This window comes from Nuphar pumila, chromosome 4 (assembly GCF_984573655.1).
Source record: "Nuphar pumila chromosome 4, dmNupPumi1.hap1.1, whole genome shotgun sequence".
In the NCBI taxonomy this organism is placed as follows: domain Eukaryota; kingdom Viridiplantae; phylum Streptophyta; class Magnoliopsida; order Nymphaeales; family Nymphaeaceae; genus Nuphar; species Nuphar pumila.
Window position 1 is genome coordinate 36261515 of NC_143252.1, and position 24834 is coordinate 36286348.

Genomic DNA, 24834 nt, shown 5'->3' on the forward strand with positions numbered 1-24834 from the left:
GCATCGACACACCATCAATTCGAAAAGAAACAGAACTTTACAAATCATAACAACACCAACAAGGGTGCGGTTGTGACATGCTGGTTCTGTGACGATAGACATATCATCAGGCAGTGCCCAAAGCGTCTCGTGAAGAACAATGGGCAAACCAATATTGTATAGGAAGAATGCAGCGATACTGAATGCAGTGACACTGAGATGATGCAACCAAGGATGAGCGCCGTGCGATCGATTAACGCAGTTAGAAGTTGTACGACTAAGAACATGCAGGTCAGTAAGGAACTTATGTACTTGAAAGTCATTATGAATGAAAAGTCTACTTCAACAATGATAGACTCCGGGGCCACACACAACTTTGTCTCGCGGGAAGAGGCAGAGCGGTTGGACTTGAAGCATGAGCCAAAGCAGAGGACCATCAAAACGGTAAACTCTGAGGCCAAGCCCATCCTTGGTGAAGTAAGAGATGTGGCTATTCAAGTGGGAAGTTGGGTCGACAAAGCCAATTTCTCTGTGATGCCCTTAGACGATTTTAAGGTGATTTTGGGTATGGAGTTTCTGCAAAGCCAGAATGTTATAATGCTGCCAAAGTTTAACACGTTGACGATCATGGGTCAGACTTGTCCCACACAGTGCAGTGCCTTACGTAGAAAGACAAGTCTTCAGTGCTATCGGCAGTGCAGCTGAAGAAGGGTGTCAAGCATGGGGAGCAAACATTCTTAGTTACAATGCGCGTAGAAGAAGGAAAGGTAGAAGCAGCTGTGTCGTTGACCCTAGCCCCATTATTGACGTAGTTTTGGGGGGTGATGCCTCCGAAATTGTCGAAGTGTCTTCCGTCAAGACATGAGGTCAACTGCAAGATTGAGTTGACTTCGGGAGCGAAGCCTCCCACAATGGTTCCATACCGTATGGGGCCAGCTGAGCTGAAGAAGCTGTACAGGCAGCTAGACGAGATGTTGGATGCAAGCATTGTTCGTCCATCGAAAGCCTCATTTGGCGCCCCAATCTTTTTTCAGATGAAACATAATGGCTTCAAACAGTTATGTGTGGATTACCGTGCTTTGAACAAGGTCATGATAAATAACAAGTACCCGTTGCCCCTAATAGCAGACTTGTTCGATCAGTTGGGCAGTGCTCAAGTCTTTTCAAAGCTAGACTTGACATCGGGTTATTGGCAGATGAGGATTACAGATGACGATGAGCTAAAGACAACTTGTGTCACCCGCTATGGTGCTTACGAGTTCTTAGTAATGCCATTTGGGTTGACGAATGCTCCAGCTATGTTCATGATCCTAATGAATCCGATTTTCTTCCTGTACTTAGACAAGTTCATGGTAGTCTACTTGGATGACATCGTGATCTACAACAGCAACATGGAGGAACATGTCAGGCACTTGCGAACAGTGTTTCAGGTGCTAAAGGAGAATGACCTCTATGTTAAGCGAGAGAAGTGTCTTTGAGAAGGAGGAGATCAACTTCCTTGGCCACGTTGTGGGGGTGTGGTGTGTTGCACATTGATGGGCAAAAGATAAGAGCCATCCAGGAATGGGCTCCGCCTTACAAAGTGCCAGAGTTGCGGTCATTTCTTGGTTTGGCAAACTACTATCGGCGTTTCATAGAAGGCTATTCTTTTATTGCTGCGCCCCTCACCGATTTGCTAAAGAAGAATCAGTTATGAATCTGGACAGGAGCGTGCCAAGATGTTTTCGATAGCTTGAAGAAAGTCTTAGTGAGGGAGACAGTGCTGTGACTGCCTGATCATTCGAGACCCTTCGAAGTTCACACGGATGCCTCAGACTTAGCCATTGGCGGAGTTATTATGCAAGATGGTCATCCGATTGCATGAGAGTCCTAAGCTAAAGGATGCAGAGAGGTGTTACACGGTGCATGAACGTGAGATGACATCCATCGTGTATTGCCTCAGGATTTGGCTGCACTATCTTTTGAGTGTCGAGTTCGTCATCAAGACGGACAATGTGGCCACGAGCTATTTTCATACACAAAAAGAAGCTGACGCCTAAACAAGCTCGGTGTCAGATGTTTTTGGCTAAGTTCGAATTTGCCTTAGAGTACAAGGTTAAAAAGACCAATGTTGTAGCGGATGCCTTGAGCCACATGGCTAAATTGACAACTGCACGTACAGAGCCTTCTGAAGTGCATTTGGAGGGTGCATTGCTGAGCCATATCTGCGAAGGTATGAAGCAGGATCCAACAACACAACACCTTGTTTCTCTGGCGCAAGTAGGGAAGACTCGACAATTTTGGCTATAAGATGACCTCCTCGTGACAAAAGAGAGATGTATCTTCGTGCCGCGGTGGGAAAGCTTTTGCCGAGAATTGCTTAAGGAGTGCCATGATACACTATGGGTCGACCATCCTGTTCAGGAGCGGACCTTAGCACTACTTGAGCGCGGTTACTATTGACCGCAGATGAGGGACAACGTAGAGGGGTATGCACGAACATGCCTCATCTGTCAACAAGATAAGGGGACAAACAAGAAGGCCACGGGTCTTCTTGAGCCTCTACCAATTTCAGAACGTCCTTGGGATAACATCTCCATGGACTTTATTGTTAGTCTGCCAAAGGTAGAGGGTCTCAATTCCATCCTGGTTGTGGTGGATCATTTTTCAAAGTATGTCACCTTCATCCCAGCTTCGAATGAGTGCCCTGCAGAGTTATTTATAAAGCATATGGTGAAACACTGGGGTATACCAAAGAGCATTGTGAGCGATCGCGATGCTCGCTTCACGGGCAAGTTCTGACGTGAAGTATTTCAGCTACTTGGCTTTGATTTGCTGTTTTCAACAAGCTTTCATCCGCGGATAGATAGGCAGATAGAGCGTATCAACGGGCTACTTGAGCAGTACCTTAGGCACTTTGTTAGTGCCAATCAGAAAAATTAGGTGAAGCTCCTTGACGTGACATAATTTTGTTATAATCTGCAAAAGAGTGAGTCTTCAGGCCACAACCCGCTTGAGATAGCTACGGGGCGACAACCACTGACCCCGCACACTCTTGCCACACAAGAAAATGGAAGGTCATTCTTCGCCTATCAGTTTGTTCGCGACTGACATGAGCAGAATTTGACGATGACATTCTTACACAAGACAGTAAAGAGAATGAAGAAGTGAGCGAACAAGCATCGTCGGCCCGCAGGGTTCCAAGTTGAGGACCAAGTGTTGGTGAAGCTATATCTTGGTCGCACAGGCATCTTTCGCAGGCGGCACCGCAGATTGCTCAGAAAGTATGAAGGACCCTTCACCATCACAAAGAAGGTGTGCAAGCTGACATACAAGCTGGAGTTGCCCCCAGACTTCAAGGTGCACCCGGTGTTTCACGTGTGCAATCTCAAGCAGTTCCATCTAGACGATGGAGACCCGGAACGCAGTGTGCCACAACACGTTCTTATCATGCAGAGGGCCCCGACAACACAACAGGCCGAAAAACACCTCAGTCAGATCTTTCGTCACAAGGTCAACTACTTGGGTGAAATGAAGAAATACTTGGTGCAGTGGGAGGAAACAACAGAACCAATGTGGGAGCTTGCATTCCAAATGAACAACCGCTACCCGACTGAAGTCAGGGCTTACCACGAAATAGATGGCGTCGATGACGGTGCATGATTTGAAGGAGAGAGCATGTTTCCTTGCGACTTACATTGTATAATTGCGCTTAGAGTCTGTTTTGCTTTTGTTGAGTCTGATGTAAGCTGCCCGGTTCAAGTGAATCAATATCCCGAAGGGGCAGCCCGTATACTTGAACTGTAATGGCGTGCGGGCAAAATTGTTAATGAAGTAAATGCGTTGAACTTTCTTTTGTTCACCCTCGTTGTGATTGTTTCTTGTGATTGCAATTTCTCTCTTTCTATTCTCTCTTGCTCTCTAATTACAAGCTTCCGCAATTAGCAAGCGAGTTGACAAGTAGACTTGCGGCGATGAGGAAAGATTGTTGCGCCGCACTGGCATGTTGAAGAAAATAGGCCCATGACAGCTTAGTTAATGTGGGTGCAAAGTTGCTTGCATTTGTGTAAAATTTTCCAAAGGCTTATTCATTTTAACCAAGTGCATCATTTGAAAATAATGCATTTTTGTAGTTCAACCTCGTGAATTCTTGAAAGCTTGTGATTTTGGGAAAGGCCGGTGAGTGCATATTTCGACAATTATCCAAAATTGGGTTTGCCTTGTGGTTGGTAAATTGAAGGATGACAGGTACATATCACGTGGGAGTTGCTGCAATAATTAAGACTCTGTTTGGAGCCTTGAGATGCGATGGAAACACGGTTTCAGTGCCAAAATATCGTTTTGCCAATGTGTGAGATGTCAAAAATATCCTCTCGCGAAAGATGTTGAAATGTGGTGTTGGGCCTGCCAACACCAGTCCCAACGCAAATTTTTCTGCAACGTCCTTGCTCCCAAACAGAAACCACATGACAACTTTCCATTCAAGGTTCCCAAACATGGCTTAATTCATTTCACTGTCGTGATTTGTTCTGGTGGATATATTCCCAATCTGTGGGTGCAAAAGGGTGGAGACCGTATCAGGTCAGAGTCACCTCTGGCGATAATGTTGTCAGAGGTGCCTTGGATGCCGTTCGTCCATGAGTTGAACGGGCAACCCAAACGCCACCACTTTTCTTTGTTTTTCAGCTGTTCATTTTTGGTGCTTTAGATGCTATTCATCTACAAGATGAATATGTATCGTCTTGCATGGGATGCTTACAAGAGGAGAACTAGATGCAAATGACACTGCGCAGCTTCTTTCTTAGTTTAGTTACTTCCCGCCCCATCCTCGAACTCACTCCACTGGTTAAGCTCTTCATGAAAAAATGTGGCTCCACTGGTTCAGCTCTTCACGAAAAAATGTGTGGCACACAATTAGGTTTTGCATGTTAAGCTGGGTTTTTTACTCCAAACCTAGTTTGCAAAAAAACTTTTCCTTTCCTTTTTCTTTAGAAAACCAAGTTTACTGGGGAAGCGGTTGCTTTTCCCTCTCCCGTCTTTCGACCTGTATATGATGCAATCACTCGGAGTGCGATTTTCGAAAATTTCAACACCATTTACGATAGGATGTTTTTGGCAACTCCATCCTCAACACCTCATTTTAACAACACCAGGAAATGGTGTTTCCATCTTAATGCAAGGCTCCCAGACAGAGCCTTACTGCAAGTACGGTCTCGCCTCCTTTACCAAATGCATAAACTACCTCCTATCATTTTCTCAAATTTTTTGTGACGCGAAAAACAGTTAAATCAGTTGCAAAAAGGTCTAATTATGACCAAAGAACACGTTCTGCGTACATTGCAAAACTCGGAAGAAGCAGCGGCGGTTAGATGGCGATGTTTAACATGCTGTTTTCCTCCTAATAGAGATTGGATTAAGGTTTTCATCCATGGTATCTTCCAAGCGAGGTGGCACTTTGGATATACCATCCAGAACCACACCGAGTTCTTCATTTTGGCAGGATGCTTTTCTTTGAACAAAGGTTTAAAAGAGAAAGAATGGTGTGGATTTCCAGAGGTTCTCCCCTTGATCAACCCAAGCTCCAAGTTAATCGTGGAATCAGGGAGGGCGGACATTGTGGCGATAACTCTACAGTTTATTAACAATGAGGACAATGGTAAAGATATTACTCGGCAAGATCTTTTTTGTATAGATGTGATAGAATTATTGTACAAAAAAGCTAAATATAACTCTAACTACATTGCACGGTGTTTAGCTAAACTAGTGAATATGGGGAGGGGGGGTTGGTTCACAAATCTTGGAAGGATCACCCCCAGATTGGTTCCCACACAGGGGTAATGTATAATTCTTATTGTTTACTTGTTATACTTCTAATATGAAATCTGGTAGGGGTCTGCCTATGTAACATCTCAAAATTTTAACTCAAAAAATATATGATTTTTTTTAAAACAACGAAAACATTATTTCGTCTTTGGTTTAACATTCTATGCGAGTTATAGATCGTACAATCATCACAACTGAATTAAAATATGAATAACAATTAACATTTAAATTTAATTAAGTCTATAAATTAACAATTAAATCAGAGTATCTAAAGTTCAAAATAACACTAATAATTTTTTTTTTAAAAACTATCTCTGGGAAAAGAAAATGAATGGCTCTCGACACTACTGCAGTATCCCATCACCGCAAGGCTCCTCACTCAGTACCTACATGTTATAATTGGAGTCAGACTCGTTGAGTCTCAGTAGAAAATACTAAAGCACAATACATTTAAACAAAACCGAATATACATGAGACATGTTATCATTCAAATACGAACAACAACTAAGCAGTTATTAGAGTACGTTCTCAATCTCGAAACACTAAAGCAATTATTCATTCAGAATATAATTTCATTTACAAGTGCATGCCACAAATTGATTCAACATCCAATATCAATATTATGCATGGGCAGTTAAATAATGCATGTACTTACCAATGTGAACCAGATCTCTTTCATGCATAGGTGACTCTAATATCTTTTATTTATGTTTTCTTTCTTAAGTAATGCATGCAATACCTAAACAAATGCATAATACATATTGTTTTGATATTCAATATTTGTGGGTACTGATATAGATCCATACCTGGATCAGAGCAACAATTCAAGAAGTGATATATTCAAACAATTTATGGCTTAATCTTGGCCATGCACCATTCGCCAACCTTGGGTGATGGATAATTATTGTTGAGAGAGATTATAATATTTTTATGTTGATATATTATATTTCACTCATGAGTTACATACCTATCACCCTGAGGCTACAATGGAGACCAATTTTCCTATCTTTATGGTGAGAGAGAAGCAACTTTTCATACTTTAAATAAACTCCCACGAAGCCAAAAGTACCACTTACCTTCTCATTGTAAGCATCGATATAATTAATGTGTATATTCTATTTTTATTTCATTAATTCTATTAACATTCTTGCATTTACACTGTTAACCAATTCCAAAGTTACGTGCTTTCAGTTTAGGCACAATCATGCATGATTTCAATGTCATTACCATATGTATGCTAAGCATACCAAACATAATTCATTAACATTCCTATGCACATTTCACAAGCCTATCATACATTGCATATTTCAATATTAGGCATTGCATATATTTTATATCAGGTATTTGAATAATCTTATACAACACATTTGCATACTCACATGTCATGCATTAACATAATCCAGTAGCATACATTAACATGATTTAGTGGCATGCATGTACATAATTCAATATCATGCCCTAACCAAATACACTAACATGAGTTAACATTCATACATCCCATTTATTTACATGCATATATTTTACTTATTTGCAATTGACATATCATCATCTCATCATGGTGTTTAACATAGCATTTTCAGAAGCATACACTTCAATCACTTAAACCGGCTAATTTGCCTGTTATGAGTCCGATTAAGAAGAAAATACATTGTTGTTACAACAGTCACACACCACTTTACAAACTATGTTCGGGTTTCAATTTTTTTATTAGAGGTACTCACACATATTAGCTTTCAAACCCCATAAACCGTTCATCAAAATTTATTGTAGTTTGAAAATTACAAAACAATTACTGAATTCTATTTTTTTCCAAACTACATGGGACAAAATTTGTTTTTGGCACAAGAGAGCCAGAAAGATCCAAATTCATTAGACATAAATAAAATTTATTTTTTTTTTCACTTTTATTGGGGCTCCAAGCCTCTAACCTACATATGGTAAGCTCTTAACCCCTTTCTTTCTCCCAATTTCCAGAATTCTAATTCCTATTTGGTTTTCTTCAAAGATCCTAAGCTTAATTGATTTGACAAAGTACTTAGAAAATATTTAAAATATATAAGCTTTAGGGTGCTATTTAAATTTTTTGGAAAGTTTTAAATCTCCTTTGGCTTGCCTCAAAGTAGAGGTTCTAGCTATCAAAGAGGGGTCCACCAGGGAGGGACGTCCCACCCTAGGGATCCTCCTTATCTATTTTATTTATTAAAAACCCTTTTTGACAATTCTATTACTAATTAAGTAAGATTTCAATATAGGAAACTTGGGATTTTTTTTTTCTTTTTGATGACTTTATCTTTCAAGTAGATATTTTTTCTTAGGAATTAGGAAATGTCTCATTAAGAAAATGCCAAGTAGGATGGGCCTATATAGGTCGCCGTCCCACCCTCTTGGATTCCTATATGCCCAATTAAATCTAATTAATTCTTAAGTTCCATTCTATATTACTTTCCTATTTAAATTGCAAATGAATCGTTATTTTGGATTTTAAATCTAATTGAGATTCAAATCAATTTAGGTAAACCCATATCCATATCTAATCTCTAAAAATCCAAATCCAACTCTAATACATATTAAATTATATTAAAATTAAATTAAATGCTAAATGTAAATTCACTCTTAATTATTTTTAAATTCAATTTAAATTTCAAATTAAACTAAGGTTCAATTTCATGTGTAATTCAAACTTGAATTTATATTCTTAATTCTATCAAATTTAAGCATAAAATTTATATTTTAATTATTTGATAATTACAAAAAATTGTAGTTATTACAACCTAACCCCCAACTTGCCTTGAAAAAAAACAGCCACAACCAAAGTAGTTTGACCAAGATTTTGCCAAATACATAAAGCTCTCGATTGAGCTACCAGTTCTCAAACGGAGCCAAAATTCTACAATGGCATTCCGCAAATACAGGCACCTTGGATACTGTCCATCATCAAAATGAAGGGCACTCAAAAGCTGTTAAAAAGGATAGTCCCCACCTAGATGAGCCCCACAAAATTTTTTGATGCTGTTCAATTCGCAGACGAACAACATCAATGACTGAAAACTGGATGGCTGAAATCGGTCCAAAACAAGAAGCTCTTCAAAGTTTTTGGGCACCTTTCATGTTGATGATGGACAACATCCAAGGTACCTTGGACAGTTTTCAGTCCAAAGTGTCTTGGACCTGATCTACTCTCGTTTGATTGTTTCCATAGCAGCCATCAAACACACAACGAAATGGGTTAATATTTTGTGCTATTCAAGGCACCGAATTATATTGAACTATTGAGCAGAAAATCGTAGGTTTATTTATTTTTTTTGTAAATTAGATCTTATGCATATGATCTACCATGTTTAGTGGGAAATGAGTTTTGAATAAGATGATTGTGATACATGAGCAGATTTTTAAGGGAATAAAAAATTAACCGTTCACAATGCACTAAAATTTCATGACTCAAAAAATCATATTTTTGGATCGACATAACACTATTTAAGGTTTGATCCTTAACAAAGGATTCTTCAGCTCAATAGTTTCATATAATTTTAGTACCTTCAATAACACCAAATATTAACCGTATGTGCCAGTATAATAAACTTTTTTTTGGAGCACTAGTATAAATAGTTTTTTCTAGCACAAAAAAGTACGTCAAAAAAAGGAGTTTTTCCTAACACATAAAAAGTGCGTCAGTAATTAAACATTCTTTGACGAACACACTCTCTCTCTCTCTCTCTGTTCACCGGCCAGCCACCACTGCCGGCCAGTGCTCTCTCCGACTCTCTTTCCCTCATCGATTGGCCACCATTGCCGGTCGGGCTCTCTCTCTGATTCACGCAGATCAGTTGAGTGGTGGAAGTGAAGGACGAGTTGATCGGATTTTGATTCGAAAAAACATGTAGAATCAGATGTTTATCGATCGATTATGTTGCTTCAATGCTAATTACTTGTAGGTATGCTCATTCACTCCATTCTTACATCCGTTGACGTCTTTTTCGTTCTGATTTTATGTTGTTTGATTCATGGGTATGAGTTGTAGTTAGGGTGTTTTTTTTTTCTTTGAATTATGATGATTTTGATGGGTTTTTTGGTGTTTATTGAAAGTTTTTTGGGTTTTGGAGTGGATTCGAGTGTTGGTAGGGGTTTTCTTCACTAATTTGAGGAATTTTGGCAATCTTCTTCGATGGGTTAAAAGCTTTAAGTTATGGAGAATTGAGTATTTTTTTGGAGGTTTTCTGAGTTGAGAAAGTTGTGATTTGGGGTGATTTCAAGTTTTAGTGTACGTTTTCTGCATTAGTTGCGGGAATATGACTTCTTTTAGTGTTGGAATTTAGGGTTTTTTCCTGCAGCTTTGAAGTTGATTGTCATAAAAAAAACTTAAAATCCAAATATTTGTTAATACAGTACTTACAGGTTTTGTTTTTGTCTGTCTTTAGTGTTGTACTTATTATGGAGAGCTTCTCAGAGCTTTTGTGCAAAGTCCATTTCAAGATAGATATCAAACAGGTCATAATCATCTTTCTTTCACTTGCAGAGCTTCCTGTTATCAGCAATGGTTTTTTTTGTTGTTGTCAATTTAGAGAACAGGGTTTGTTGCCATAGTAAAGAAGATCATCACATTATTTTTGCCAGTGCTCGAAATTGGTTTCATTAAACTGGGAGAGCTTAGGAATTTGATGATTATCAACTTTTACAGTTGATGCCATGGAACTAGGATGTCACTTTTAAATTATTATAAAATTAAAACTTTTCTGCAAAAATTAGTGATACTAATACTTGGAGGCAAGTACCAAGCTGCTCCACTGGAGTTGAACCCAAGTGCAGTAGGGTTGAACACAACTTTACTTTTGAACATGCAATGCCAGTCACTCCTTGCACTGGGTAGACATACCACCACAACATGGGTACCATTGAACACCTTTCCAGCAAAAAATAAAAAGAAAAGAAACTCACAAAGATGGTATAGGGTTTATATAGACCTCAACTCACATGGGTCCATAAAAGTCCATAATTCATAAGATTTAAGAGGCTTATGGAGAGGGGGGATGAGTGAAACGGATGTTAGGCCATCAAATGCACTAGGAAATGTTTTATTTATATATTATTTTATTCAATAACATTTTTTATTGATATTTTATATGATATGTCACTGTGGACAGACCATTTAGTGTGTATCATGTGAGACACTCGGTTGGACATTCTATGACACGTCCACATGTCTTTGAGACATATCTAGATAATTTTAATAATTTTAATGATATTTCAATAATAAAAATTTGTTGTTAAAAGTAGTTTTTTTATTGCTTAGAAATTAAAAAAATTGAGCCCTCGTGTCCTAATTTTTTTCAAAAAAATAAATTGAACCCAAATCGTGTGTTTGGTAGGGATGTAAACAGTGTTGGACTCTGGTCGGGCCTAAGCATTATCAAGTCCGATCTAATCAGATCCAGAGTCGAATGGGATCAGATAAAACCGAGCTCAAATCCGACTAGCTTAAAACCTGACACTTGCACACATTCAGATTCGAGTTTTAACCAGATTGGGCTATGATTCATAAGCAAAACTCAATGCTGAGTCCGGATATAATTATTAATTGGATCCAACTTTGTCAAGCGAATCTGACTAAAGTTCGATGTTGAAACCAACCCATTGACATCCCTAGTGTCTGGTCATACCCGTATCCATGTGACATAGTTTATATGCCTCTATACCAGACACGTGGCATCCCATATCCAGCTCACAATCCACCAGGCTAAGCTTAAGTCCGGATTCATACCCGACCGCCAGGCACAACATGTGTTTAACCATATCCCCCCCTGTAAGACCGTTAGGTGGGTCTGGTTTACCCGGACCCGACCCAAACCAAACTCTATAGGGTTCCGGTATGATGATAAATAAGAAGACCCGATTAAGGTCTGGGTCTAGACCTGAAGGTCCGATTAATACATGGACCTGGGTATAGTTTGTGAAATTTTATATCAGACCCAGACCCTACCCGAATTCCGATTAAGACCCTCAATTTTTCAATGTAAAAATGATAAAAAATATGGGTTTACTGGGTATGGTCCGGGTTTGGCTCGTGTAGTTCTTATCGGGTTCGGGTATAGTGTTTCTTATAATGGACCTGATTAAACACAAGTCCAGACCCAATACCATACCAAAAAATTTGCTCTAAGTCTGGTTTAACCTGGGTCCGAACCAAACCCGACCCGTTGACACCCCTACTGTCAGGTGCACGTCGTGACAAAGACTTTTCCATGATTTTTCGTGAGATTACATGATTCCACTAGGGGTGGCAAAACCTGACCCGACCCGCCAACCCGCCTCTTAGGCGGGTTTGGGTTTGGCTTAAACTAACCCGTTTAATAAATGGGTCGACCCGCCTAACCCATTTATTAAACGGGTCGGGTTCGTGTTAGGGGTATGCCAACCTGGCTGACCCGTTTAATAAACGGGTTAGGCGGGCGGGTCAACCCGCCAACCCGTTTACCTGACCCAACCCGTTTATTAATTAAATGGGTTGGTGGGTCGTGTCGGGTTACCCGTTTAATAAACGGTTCGGGTTCGTGTTTGCCACCGCCGACCTGTTTAATAAATGGGTCAGGTTCTGGTTGAGGTATGTTGACCCGCCAACCCGATTGCCACCCCTAGATTCCACTGACTTGGCAACAACCTGCATTTGATGGCTTGTTTTTTAGACTATCTCATTGTCATAAGACTATGACACGTACTACCACTCATAATGTCACAAATATTGTTATCGGGAAAGTAACGCCCAGGATATCCCGATGAAAATGTTCGAAAACTTATTTTTCGGGAAAATATTGCTATATGTGAAAATATATTAATTTATAAAAAAAGATAAAAGTAGTACAATTTTTGTTTTGAGGGCGTTAATGGAGGGAAAAGAACACGGCATTTTCAAAATAAAAGGTATTTTGAGAATGCACTAGCCGTTAAAAATGTTACGATAAATAAATAACGATATTTTCAAAATATCGCCAATGTTTTATGATAGAAAAAGCGTTGGACCGTTAGATGGCGGCGGTTTGAGCTTAAATAGGGAGGCCACCACGCCTTCCTCATAGACTGTGTGCTGAGAGGGAAGAGTGCAGGAAGAGGGAGCAGAGCAGAGCAGAACAAAGCAAGCTAAGGCCATGTCTGAAACACCCATCTACAAAGATCCCCACCAGCCCACAGAGGTGAGGGTGCAGGACCTCCTCTCCAGGATGACCCTTGCAGAGAAAATAGGACAGATGACCCAGATAGAGAGATTGGTGGCCGCGCCTTCTGTCATCAAAGACCTGGGCATTGGTATGAAAACAGCCATGTTTCAGACTCCATGATTGGTGGGGGATCAGTTTTTCCCATGTCAGTTGCCTCTACTTGTGCAGGTAGCATCCTCAGTGGTGGCGGCAGCGCGCCGGAGACTGGCGCCTCGGCGGTGCACTGGGCAGACATGGTCGATGGCTTCCAGAGGTCGGCGCTCGAGTCGCGACTCTCGATACCGATGATCTACGGCGTTGATGCCGTCCATGGACACAACAATGTGGTTGGTGCCACCATTTTCCCCCACAACGTTGGCCTCGGCGCTACCAGGTAAATTTTTTCGTCTGAATCTCTTGTATAGTTCTACAAATTTGTGACCCGAATGAGCTAGTAGGTCATGATCGTGCCATTAATGTAGATTAATGAAATTAGTCTTCATTTCCGTTGGTTTTCTTCAGTATAAAATTGCAGAACATTGATCATTGCTGGCTATTGATTAATGGTTAAATTTAGCTTCCCATTAGCCACACGCAAGATCCTTGATATCTCTTGTTTATGAAACGGATACAAGAAGTAGAATTGCTCCAGTGGCTAGGTCTGCTGCATATCGCGCGTCGAGCAATGCAAGAGTTTTCCGAGATTGATCATTTAGTATTTGCAATGGGTTATTGGTTGCTAGAGTTTTTGCCATATGAAAGTTTTGATGATTCTGATGAACACTCTTTCCTTACACATGTTCATGATTGGGCCGAAGCCTGAATATGTTAATGAATGACAATCTGCAAAAGAGTTCAGACGAATACAGCATGGCTCGTATGAATCCATAATGATTTTTTTGATGTTAGCAGAGTTAGCACAAATTTGTTTTGAATTGGTTCGGTTCAGTGGTAGGATAGTTTTGGTTTCTTACTATTGCTTCTCCAATTTTCATTTTTTTCTTTTGCTATATGGTCTTTTATCTTTTGGTTTGATCTGTTTGTTCTTGTATGTTACACCTATGCTTGTTTTAGAGATCCTGATTTGGTTCGGAGAATAGGAGAAGCAACAGCCATAGAAGTTCGAGCCACTGGAGTGCCTTACAATTTTGCGCCTTGTGTCTCCGTAAGTGATGCTTGTCAACACCTTAAATCCATGATGCGAACATGCTATTAAAATGCCTGCTCAAATGTATATTCTGAAATATGAAAATACCATTTTTTTGTTGAGAGAATTCTCACTTTTTTTAGGTGAACTGTAATGGCAATTGTGATTTTTCATTCTTTAGGAAAACTGTTGATGAATTCCAACCTCGTAATATCATTTTCATTCAAATAACTTGTGAACTCTGTACAACTCTTTCATTTCTCCACGTAATGCATGGAGTCTTGATGCACTAGTTAGTGCATTATACATTGACAACCATAGTTGGCAAACCCATCGAGTCGACTCGGGAATCGCCCGATTCGACCCGGATCGGACCCCAACTGGGTCACCGATTCAGGACTGCCGATTGACATGCCTCTTATGTGTTTTTTTCATGCATTTTGTGATTTTAATGCAAAATTCCCATAAAAGAATACTCGTTATAAAGAATTATATGTTTTTAAATAATAAATATTAACAATTATGTATAGTTGAATACTTATATAGCTTAGTCATTGATGTCATGTGCTAAATTTAGTGATTATACAATATGAATTTTGATTTTTTTCATATCTTAACATTAGAAAATACATAGTCCTAACTCGTCCGAGTTACCGAGATGACCCACTGACTTGCGAGTCAAGGGTTGGGTGATCCGACTCTGAGTCACGAGTCTGCCAACTATGTATTTCATATAAACTAAAAAGCCATTGATATTGTTCGCTTTTTCTTTATTACCTTTACTGATATATGTATTATGCCATACATTTGTAATAATCCTACATTTGAAAAGTAAATGGCAAAATATGCCTTGTTTTCATTAGATGAATGTGTAATGGGTTGGATCTGATACAGAAAGGTCACAAATAGATCTAATATGGAAGGGTGAAGTGATTAGGATATAGCTTGGGGGTATGACAAGAAGTGATCTATGCATACTTGGAGGGTAGACAAACAGAGTGATTAGGAAAATGAGGGTGACTCAAGATTGGAATGGATCTGGAGAAATAAGACTCTTTTAGCTGACTCTAGGTAGATGAAACAAGTCCTGTTTGTGGTAGTGATGATGATGATGCGTTCAATACTTTGTGGCCATCTGGAATTTTGAGAAGTCCATGGTGGCTGTTGTAATTGCTCATTGCCCCCATTTGTCATTACCATCACATTATCATCATCATCTTTAGTTTCAGAAATATTAGTTATTATTTGAAGAAAGTGGACTTGCTTTAAAAAAAATGGCAATTGCCTTTTTGTAAGCATGAAAATTCTGCAACACTCCTGAAATGCTCTTTAGCTGTTGGGAGGTGGAAATAAACTAAATGTAAAATGATGTTCATTACTTTAGGAAAGAATAATACATCAACATTCAAAATCAGTTCCTTCTTGTCATGTCCAAGAATAATAGATTTGAGTTGTTCTTATCATAATAGTAATAGTTCATTATTGCCATTTTCTGATTTATTTTTTATTTCCTAACTAATACTATCTTCTTACAGGTTTCTAGAGATCCAAGATGGGGGAGATGTTTTGAGAGTTTTAGTGAAGACTGTGAAATTGTTCGAAGCAAGACATCAATAGTTCGTGGTTTACAAGGTTCGCCACCGGACAGGCACCCTAAAGGATACCCTTATGTAGCTGGAAGGTAAAACAAAGTAATGTCAATTACCGTTTGTTATTGCAGCAGATGTTTGTTGGTTATGTGACCTGCTTTAGGATGAAAGAACTTTGAGGATGTTAACAATATGATTCTTGTGATCATTCAGAATGTATGGAAGACAACAGACAGACATTTTAAAATTGATCAAGTGGTTGCTAAATTCCTGTTTTAGAATGACACAGAAGCATGAAAGTTTCTTCTTATATGTAGTATAGTAATGTGGTGCATACATTACTTTTTTCAAGAAGATAACCATAATCAATGATTTTGATCAAACTCATGTTATTTCTATTGCAGATTAAATGTTATTGCCTGTGCTAAGCATTATGTAGGAGATGGGGGAACAGAGGGTGGCATCAATGAAGGGAATACTGTAGCAAGATATGCACATTTGGAAAACATTCACCTAAGACCTTTTCTGGATTGTTTGTCTCTTCATGTGTCAACAGTCATGGCATCTTTTTCCAGCTGGAATGGAAGCAAATCACATTCCAATTATTTCCTTCTTACACAAGTTCTGAAAGAACAGCTGGGCTTCAAGGTATAAATCTCAAAATATGTTAGTGCTGCATGTCCTTAAAGGAACTTATTTAGAACAATATTATGGCATTCTCTTTTCTATACAGATTATAAAATGTCAAGTAATGCAGACAGACTCTTAACTTCCTGTTTTGGCTTGCTTTTTTGCTTTTGCGTTAAGGTCCAGCAGTAGCAAGTTAGCACAGTATGGGTTGCCATTGTTTCAAGAAGGGAAGACGGTCTTCTGGTGCATGGACACTTTAACAAAATACTTTTCTTGTAAATTCATAGCCTTCACATAAGTACCTAACTAAAAAGACTCTTTGCACTGAAGGATTCTTATGACTTTACCAACTACCTAATAATCAATAATGGTGAGATGAAAAATTAACATTGACCCCTATCCTTAACTAAAGTAGGGACTCTTGCATAGAATGGTCAATGGAGATTAGTTATAGAACAAGAAACCAGATATAGTTAGTATAGAAGTCATTCACAAATGCGTTATAATAGCAACTTTGAGTAAGAATGTGTAGCTAATTGCATAATTGGTCAAGTTCTTTAACCATCACACACAAAAGTGTTTTGGTTGGGAACCTAGAATAGACATAATCTTATTGAAACTCACTCCCTGTGCCTTTTCATCTTTCTTTTTTCTCAATTGTCATCTTTGGTTCTGCTTGGTTCTGATGAATGCTCCTGATTTTGGTGGTCTTTGTTGGATTTAACAATTATGGAATTAATGCAGTTTACCATATGTTTACCTTTTTTTGTTTCATATTTTACTGCAGGGATTTGTCATTTCAGATTGGATAGGAATCGACAAGCTCATTGATCCTCCAGGATCTGATTATCGCTATTGTATTTCAGCTTCAATAAATGCAGGAATCGATATGGTATTACTAATTCCAGTACTCATTTCTTATTGTTCTCTATATTCTTTCCTCCCATCTAAGAATTTTTTTTAGGTGATGGTGCCTTTCAGGTATGAGGAATTCATAACAGAATTGACATCCTTGGTGGAGTCAGGAGAGGTTCCGATCACGAGAATCAATGATGCTGTAGAAAGGATTCTGAGAGTCAAATTTGTTGCGGGGATGTTTGAACACCCCTTAACCGACAGATCTCTGCTCCAAACAGTGGGTTGTGCGGTGAGGATCGTGAGATCACAGGACTGGGAAGAAAAGCACAATAAAAGCCATTATTCAAAATTCATATTGATACTATGCACAGATCTTACATGACTAGAACTAGAAGCTTGAATTTTTACCTTCAATAACAGCCATTGATTTCTTTCATGAATGCGTAAACTTTTGTCATTGAACATATGATCTTTGCAAACAAGTGTGTTGTGCCCTTATGATTGTCAATTAATTTCTGTTATGGCTCCTGCAGTCTTCAAACAGTTTCCAAACTGCAATCTTATCTCTCTGGTTCTTTGCTCATCAGGCACACAGAGAATTAGCTTGTGAAGCTGTTCGAAAATCCTTGGTGCTGCTGAAAAATGGCAAAGACCCAGATAACCCATTTCTTCCTTTGGACAAGAATGCTAAGCGAATTCTAGTTGTAGGCCAACATGCTGATGATATAGGGTATCAGTGTGGAGGTTGGACTATAAGCTGGTATGGGAGCGGTGGCAGAACCACTGAAGGTATTGCTCATAGTACAGTTTGGGATATCCTTTTCCTAACCAAAATATGCATATTTTCCTGATTACAGAGTAGCTTTTATCTTTTCTTTGGACCATGTTATGTTCTTGTGTTTGAGCTCACAGAAAATTTGTTCGTAGGAACAACCATCCTAGAGGCAATAAAAAATGCAGTTAGTGAACAAACTGAAGTAATCTTTGAAGTAGACCCATCACCAGAGATATTCAAAGATGCTGAATTCTCTTATGCAATTGTTGTTGTTGGAGAGACACCTTATGTAGAAAGTCTTGGAGACAATTCAGTGCTTGATATCCCTTTCAATGGTGCACATCTTATAAGTTTTGTTGGGAGCAGAGTCCCCACACTTGTGATCATGATATCTGGGAGGCCTCTTGTTGTGGAACCACTGCTGGAGAACATGGAAGCATTGGTGGCTGCTTGGCTGCCTGGAACTGAAGGTGCTGGAATCACTGATGTAATATTTGGGGACTATGAATTCCATGGCATTCTTCCAAGAACAATGTTTAAAAGGGTAGACCAGTTGCCAATGAATGTGGGTGATTTAAATTATGATCCCCTGTTCCCATTTGGATTTGGACTTAAGATGAACTTGGAAAAGAAAATTAGCAACCAATAGGCAAATCTCTGGAGAACCATACTATGATGCTTCAATTGTTGGTGTAATGATGTTACTTGAATCAGATGCAAGTTTGTGCAGCCTTCTTAGGCTTTTCATTGTAAGGCTCATCTATTGGCTTTGTTGTTACCAGATTTATGATTGCTATCCATGTGTTCTTAATGGTCATCAGCAATTTGTTGCTAATTACTGTTCTCTAAATTTGCATTCTACCAAGTGTTTGGATGTAATCAAGTTCTATTAATTTCTGTTTATATTTATTTTAAGCATGATAATTGTTGTTGGGATGAGCTGTTTATTGTATTTAAAAAAGGAGGAAGGGTCGTAGCCCACTTTTTTTTGGCTAAATATGAGCTCGAGCTTGAGCTCTCATTTGAAAAAAAAAAGGATTATACATTAAAAGCTGAAAAAAAGAACTTCCAAGTTCATTTAAATAACTTTTTACTGAAAAATGACAGTCAATCAGTGAACTCTAAAGTTCTTGTATCCAATTAGCAACCAATGTATTCGTACGTTATTATATGATACTTATTCTATAAGCACGTATTATCTTTGAGCTGAGCCAGCCGTAGCTGCTTTTGTTTAAGCTTGGCGCATTTTACGTATTGAACTCATGTGGAGCAGAATGTAAGGTTATTATTATTATTATTACATTAGGCATTTACAGAGAGATTCTCTATCAATTTACTAGAGAGAGAGAAAGAGAGACGCTTTCTTAAAGGAGTGAATATGGATTTTATATGGCAATCGGAAGAGAGGGAGAGAGTTATATATGGTAATTCAAAAGTTTTTGAAAAATTCCAAGAAGCCATGTAAGAAAGACGAGAGGGTGGTGTATGTTCGCCCCCGATGATTCACTGAATCCCACGTCTGTGTTCGGGGGATCGAATGAGCGCCACGTATTCATGCACATGGGGCTCGTATTCCCGTGTATGTTGACATAACTTTGCATCGGACTCTGGTGCTGTTGCAAAGACTTAATCACCCTTACTTGCTTTTCTTGCCCTGAAATGACGGTTCGAGGAAATGACAAAAATATCCTCTATTCAAAAGTTGTGAAACAACGGGTCGATAAAAGGACAAAAAAGTCCTCCATCCAGAAAGTTTGATGTTAACCATTTAAAGTGGAGACGTTCCCTATTCATTAAACTCATGTGCCATCTGCTGTAACAGTTGCTCCCATTATCAACCCAAACTTTACCTTCGTCTCCAGTCGAGCTTTCCGCCTTGTTTTTTATCTTGTTGTACAAGACATTGTCACCTTTTCGTGCCTGCCTTGTGTTACAAAACATTCCACTGTCTTCTTTTATTTGTCGATGTTGTTAGGCATTATGGAAGAAAGCAATGATGCACAAACATTCAAACCAGTGCCATTAAGGCAGCGTGAGTAGCTTTTCATCTCATCATGCTATCGATGAAGAAGACATGTCGTCTTGTGTGCCATTAAGGCATTGTTTGGTTATTGCAGGTAGATCATGTCCTTACGATGGTTGGAAACTTATCGATATTTATAAGACGCTGGGACCTGTTGACAAGAATGCTTGTTTACAAATGCTGGGAAGGGCCTCTACCCCATCAGGTATCCTACATTAACTCATCATATGCATTGTATCTCAAACCGCTGTATTAGTAACAGACTCCCATTTTTGCGAGATACATTTTTGTTAGTTAATATCAATTTGTTTGCTATTATGCTCAAGTTCTTCCTTATCGATTTGTAATTTATTGTGCGATATATTTATGGACCTTTTAGATAGTATGGTTTTGTATCGTCGAGTTTTAAGTTATTATGCTGAACTTTCGTATCGATTTTCAATATCTTACAAATTGCTATACATATCGTTTTGTAAGATATTATATGTTTTGTAATATGTATTTGTAAGATATTTGTACATAGACTTTGAAAACGTGTGGATGCAGAAACACATCGTTACACGCCTGGCGGGGCGATTTTCGCATGCATATCGCTGCTATCTCAGCGACTTCTATTGAACTCGCTTTAGAGCCTCACGTTATCGTCAACACACATGTAGGACATATGTATTTTATTGGCATGGTAAGCGACAAGTCGATGCTCAGTATAAGCAAACATCAAACCGCACTTGCTTTGATACTTTCATTCATTAAATCGCTGCTTTGACTTGCTTAACCCTAGTGGTATCCGTTGTTATATGCATCTTGATTAAATCGTAATAAACCTATGTCGCTTGCTAACGCAAATTGATATATTGCTTACAAAAATTCCACTGTCTTCTTTTATTTGTCGTTGTTGTTAGGCATTATGGAAGAAAGCAATGATGCACAAACATTCAAACCAGTGCCATTAAGGCAGCGTGAGTAGCTTTTCATCTCATCATGCTATCGATGAAGAAGGCATGTCATCTTGTGTGCCATTAAGGCATTGTTTGGTTATTGCAGGTAGATCATGTCCTTACGATGGTTTGAAACTTATCGATATTTGTAAGACGCTGGGACCTGTTGACAAGAATGCTTGTTTACAAATGCTAGGAAGGGCCTCTACCCCATCAGGTATCCTACATTAACTCATCATATGCATTGTATCTCAAACCGCTGTATTAGTAACAGACTCCCATTTTTGTGAGATACATTTTTGTTAGTTAATATCGATTTGTAAGGGTAAAAAGCTGCAAACAGAAATTGATATATTGCTTAAAACATTGTTGAGCTTATCATCAGGTTGTAATAAAGACAATGTAGCTTAATCAATCGAAAGATCTGGAGAATTGAATATCTATACTTATGACGCAACTGAAGAATTAAACATCTGCACTAACGATGCACATGAAAAGAAGGGTGCAGGCATTAGACCCACTCTTGACTTGAATGTTCCAGTGGAAGAAATGCAATTCAATGATGAGGTAGACTACCATGACAGTGCACATAATAAATGTGTAGGCACCGGGAATGTACACGGAAGTACACTTGACTTGAATGTTCCAGGAGAAGAAATGCAATTCAGTAATGAGGTAGATTTTGATGTCAGTACACTTAATAAAACCGGAGGAACTGGGAATGTACATGGAATTACACTTGACTATGTTCCTGTAGAAGGAATGCAGTTTAATAACGAGGAAGATGCATATAAATTTTATAATGAGTATGCCTTAAAAGTTGGCTTCAGTGTGAGATGGTTTTCTTGGTCAAAAAATGCACAGGGTGTCTTGGTTAGAAAGACATATGTCTGTTCCAAGCAAGGTTGGAAGAAATCAATGGGAAATCCAACAAGGAGCATGCTAGAATCAAGATGTGGATGTCATGCGAGATTGGTTTTGAGAAGACATCCGAATGAGAAATTTGTCGTGCGTACTTTAATCAGTGATCATAATCATGATTTATCTGCATCATTTATGACTCCTATGCTAAGGTCACATCGTAAAGTAACTGTAGCGCATGCTGCAATGGCTGAAATAGCCGATAGCGCCGGCATTGCACCAAGGAAGACATACAATTTATTTACCTGCATAGATGGTGGTCGCGAAAATGTGTCATTCACACCTTTGGATCTAAGAAACCACTTGAGAAGAAAGAGAACAGATAACATGAAGAACGAAGAAATATGTTCTTTGGTTCGTTACTTACAGAATAAATTAAACAATGAACATGGTTTCTTTAGTGCAATGCAAGTGGACGAAGATGGATATGTTGTGAATATGTTTTGGGCAGATTCAAAGTCTAGAGTAGATTATGAATGCTTCAATGATGTGCTTGTGTTTGATACTACAGTAAAGATTAATACTGAACATTGGCCATTTGCGCAGTTTGTGGGAGTGAACCATCACGCACAGAGTTGTATATTAGGCGGTGATTTTGTGTATGACCAGACCAAGGAAAGCTTTGAGTGGTTGTTCAGAGTATTTACACAGGCAATGAACGGGAAACATCCTGAAACTGTACTTACAGATGGTGATTACGCAATTGCGGCTGCAATGCTTCATGTGTGGCCAGATGCACATCATCGCTTATGTTTGTGGCATATCTTTCAAAATGCAGCAAAAAACATAGGACACATATTTAATCAGAATACAGGGTTTGACAAAACGTTTACAAGGTGTGTACTTCATAGCGTAGACGAGGTCACTTTTAAGTCAGATTGGGACAAAATGATTAAGACATACGACCTTACTGACTGTTTGTGGTTACAAAATTTATATGCAGAAAAAGAGAAGTGGGCATTGGCATATGGAAGACAATACTTTTGTGCAGGTATGATAAGCACACAAAGAGCCGAATCTATGCATGCCACCCTGAAGAAAACCCTGTATTCATGTGTAACAATGTTTCGTTTCATGGAACAATATGAATTATTTGTAGACGGTCTAAGACAGAATGAGCTTGAACAAGACGTGAAATGCTTCAATACACGACCTCTAACTTTTGGCATGCAAATATTGATGCGACCTGCAACTCTGTATACACTAACTATATTTGAATGGATCAAGAAAGAGGTGTTGCATGTCATGAATTGCAAAATAGAAGGACTCGTGCAAATCGAGAATATGCACAAATACCGTATTTTTTGTGAGGGCGAAAAGCATCAGGAAAGGCAAGAAGCACATGTCACGTATAATGTTGACAACGGAAGGGTAGAATGTTCGTGCAAAATGTATGAATTCAAAGGTATTCTATGTTGTCATGCATTAAAGGCACTCAATCAAGAGAAGATACAAGAAATACCTGAGTCTTACCTAATGCGAAGATGGAAGAGGCGCAAAAATTGAAATGCTCGTTATGGACAATGCGAGTAAATCTGGTGTTGACCAGAAGCGCCACATAGCCTCTCGTTACCAACAACTATGTAGGTCATTCATGCATGTTGCTGATTTGGCATCGAGAAGTGAAGAATGCTATGTATCTGTGAGAAAAGCTGCAATGGAGTTACTTGAAAATGTGGAGTCAAATCACCTTAAGTCCGTTGCAGCGAATGAATACCAGCAGAAGATAATGGGATCGAACACCGCAGGTGAAAATCATGTTTCACTTGACACTCCAAAGAAGTTGCGTCGAAGCGTAAACATTATCTTCAACAAGTCAGTAGTGAACGTTGTTGATTATGATGGACATATTCATGAAGCGAAGGGTATCAAAAGAAAACCTGCCTCTGATCACAGTCGTCGGAGGTCAAAGGGTGCAATAGAATTGGTTGGCAAGAAAAGGACTAAGAAACAACCAACCTGTAATAAAAAACAACAAAGCCCTTCAAATGAACATGTATTTTTGACATTATATTGCTTCCCATTACGTGAAGCTTGTCAATATCTAACTCGTGTAATGTCCAACATGCAGCAATACCCTATAGAAGTACCAGCAAACGTTGAAACCTCCATTCCTCCCGACCATATTTCCGGAAAGGATCGCTTCAGTTTTACAAGTCTATTGATATGTAATCAATGTGGTGAGGAGGCATGCATTTCTTGTGAAACTTAATGCACTGTCTTATATTTTCTCTATCATGACAGGCTCTGATGCATTCGACAGATGGGTATGGGACGCAGAATCTCGTGTGGGCTATTAGTTTAGTTGTCATGCCTCTTTGCATAACCCGATTGCAACATTGTCGGATTTGTTACGAGTTTATAGTGATTTTTCATCGACGACTTGCGGTCCGTGCTTGTGTTTTTTGATTTGTGGTTATCGTTGAATAGCGATCTGTGTCATCGCAGCATAGTGATGTGTGGGTATTGTTCGAATGTCAATCTAAGCGGGCTGAGAAAGGTTGTTCAAGTAAGTTTTTATGGGGCATTGATCAAGGTTGCGATTAATTTTATGATCTGAGTTTGCTATCACCACGCAAATGAATTCTTACTTAGATCATGAAATGAAACGCAATCATGATCAATGCCCCAAAAAAGCTTACTTGAACAACCCCTCAGATAACGCTTAGAGTGACAGTCGAACAATACCCCCAAATCATTATGCTGCGGTGCCAAATATCGCTATTCGACGATAACCAAAAAATCGCCATTAAGTTATGTCATGAACCAGCAGAAGCCAGAAATCGCTATTTAGCGATTAAAGCAAAAAAATTGATATTTAGCGATTAAAGCAAAAATACAAGCACGGGCCGCAGGTGGTCGATGACAGATCACTATAAACTCGTAACAAATCCGACAATGTTAAAATCTGGTCAATTTACCAACGTTAGTTGGTAAAGCTATGATTGTAAATAAAAGGCGTCGATTCAACTTCTTATGCAACAATTC

At 38.9% G+C, this 24834-nt stretch overlaps 1 protein-coding gene across 1 annotated transcript; it reads left to right on the top strand.

The window, feature by feature from the left end:
- Nucleotides 1-12244: 12244 nt before the first annotated feature.
- Nucleotides 12245-18760, top strand: LOC149839993 (uncharacterized). The gene is made up of 9 exons (XM_090004308.1): nt 12245-13074; nt 13155-13359; nt 14040-14130; nt 15648-15793; nt 16106-16349; nt 17119-17223; nt 17296-17478; nt 17777-17978; nt 18117-18760. Exons 1-9 carry the CDS (start codon nt 12918-12920, stop codon nt 18611-18613), a joined length of 1830 nt encoding a protein of 609 aa, XP_089860434.1. The 5' UTR covers nt 12245-12917; the 3' UTR covers nt 18614-18760.
- The last annotated feature ends 6074 nt before the right edge of the window (nt 18761-24834 follow it).

What these genes read in the sequence shown, in the direction of transcription:
- LOC149839993 (XM_090004308.1), top strand. Translation starts at nt 12,918, where the DNA reads ATGTCTGAAACACCCATCTACAAAGATCCCCACCAGCCCACAGAGGTG. An exon ending in TCCAAACAGTGGGTTGTGCG is followed by an intron (nt 17,479 to 17,776) that starts GTGAGGATCGTG and finishes TTTGCTCATCAG; the next exon opens with GCACACAGAGAATTAGCTTG. An exon ending in CGGTGGCAGAACCACTGAAG is followed by an intron (nt 17,979 to 18,116) that starts GTATTGCTCATA and finishes ATTTGTTCGTAG; the next exon opens with GAACAACCATCCTAGAGGCA.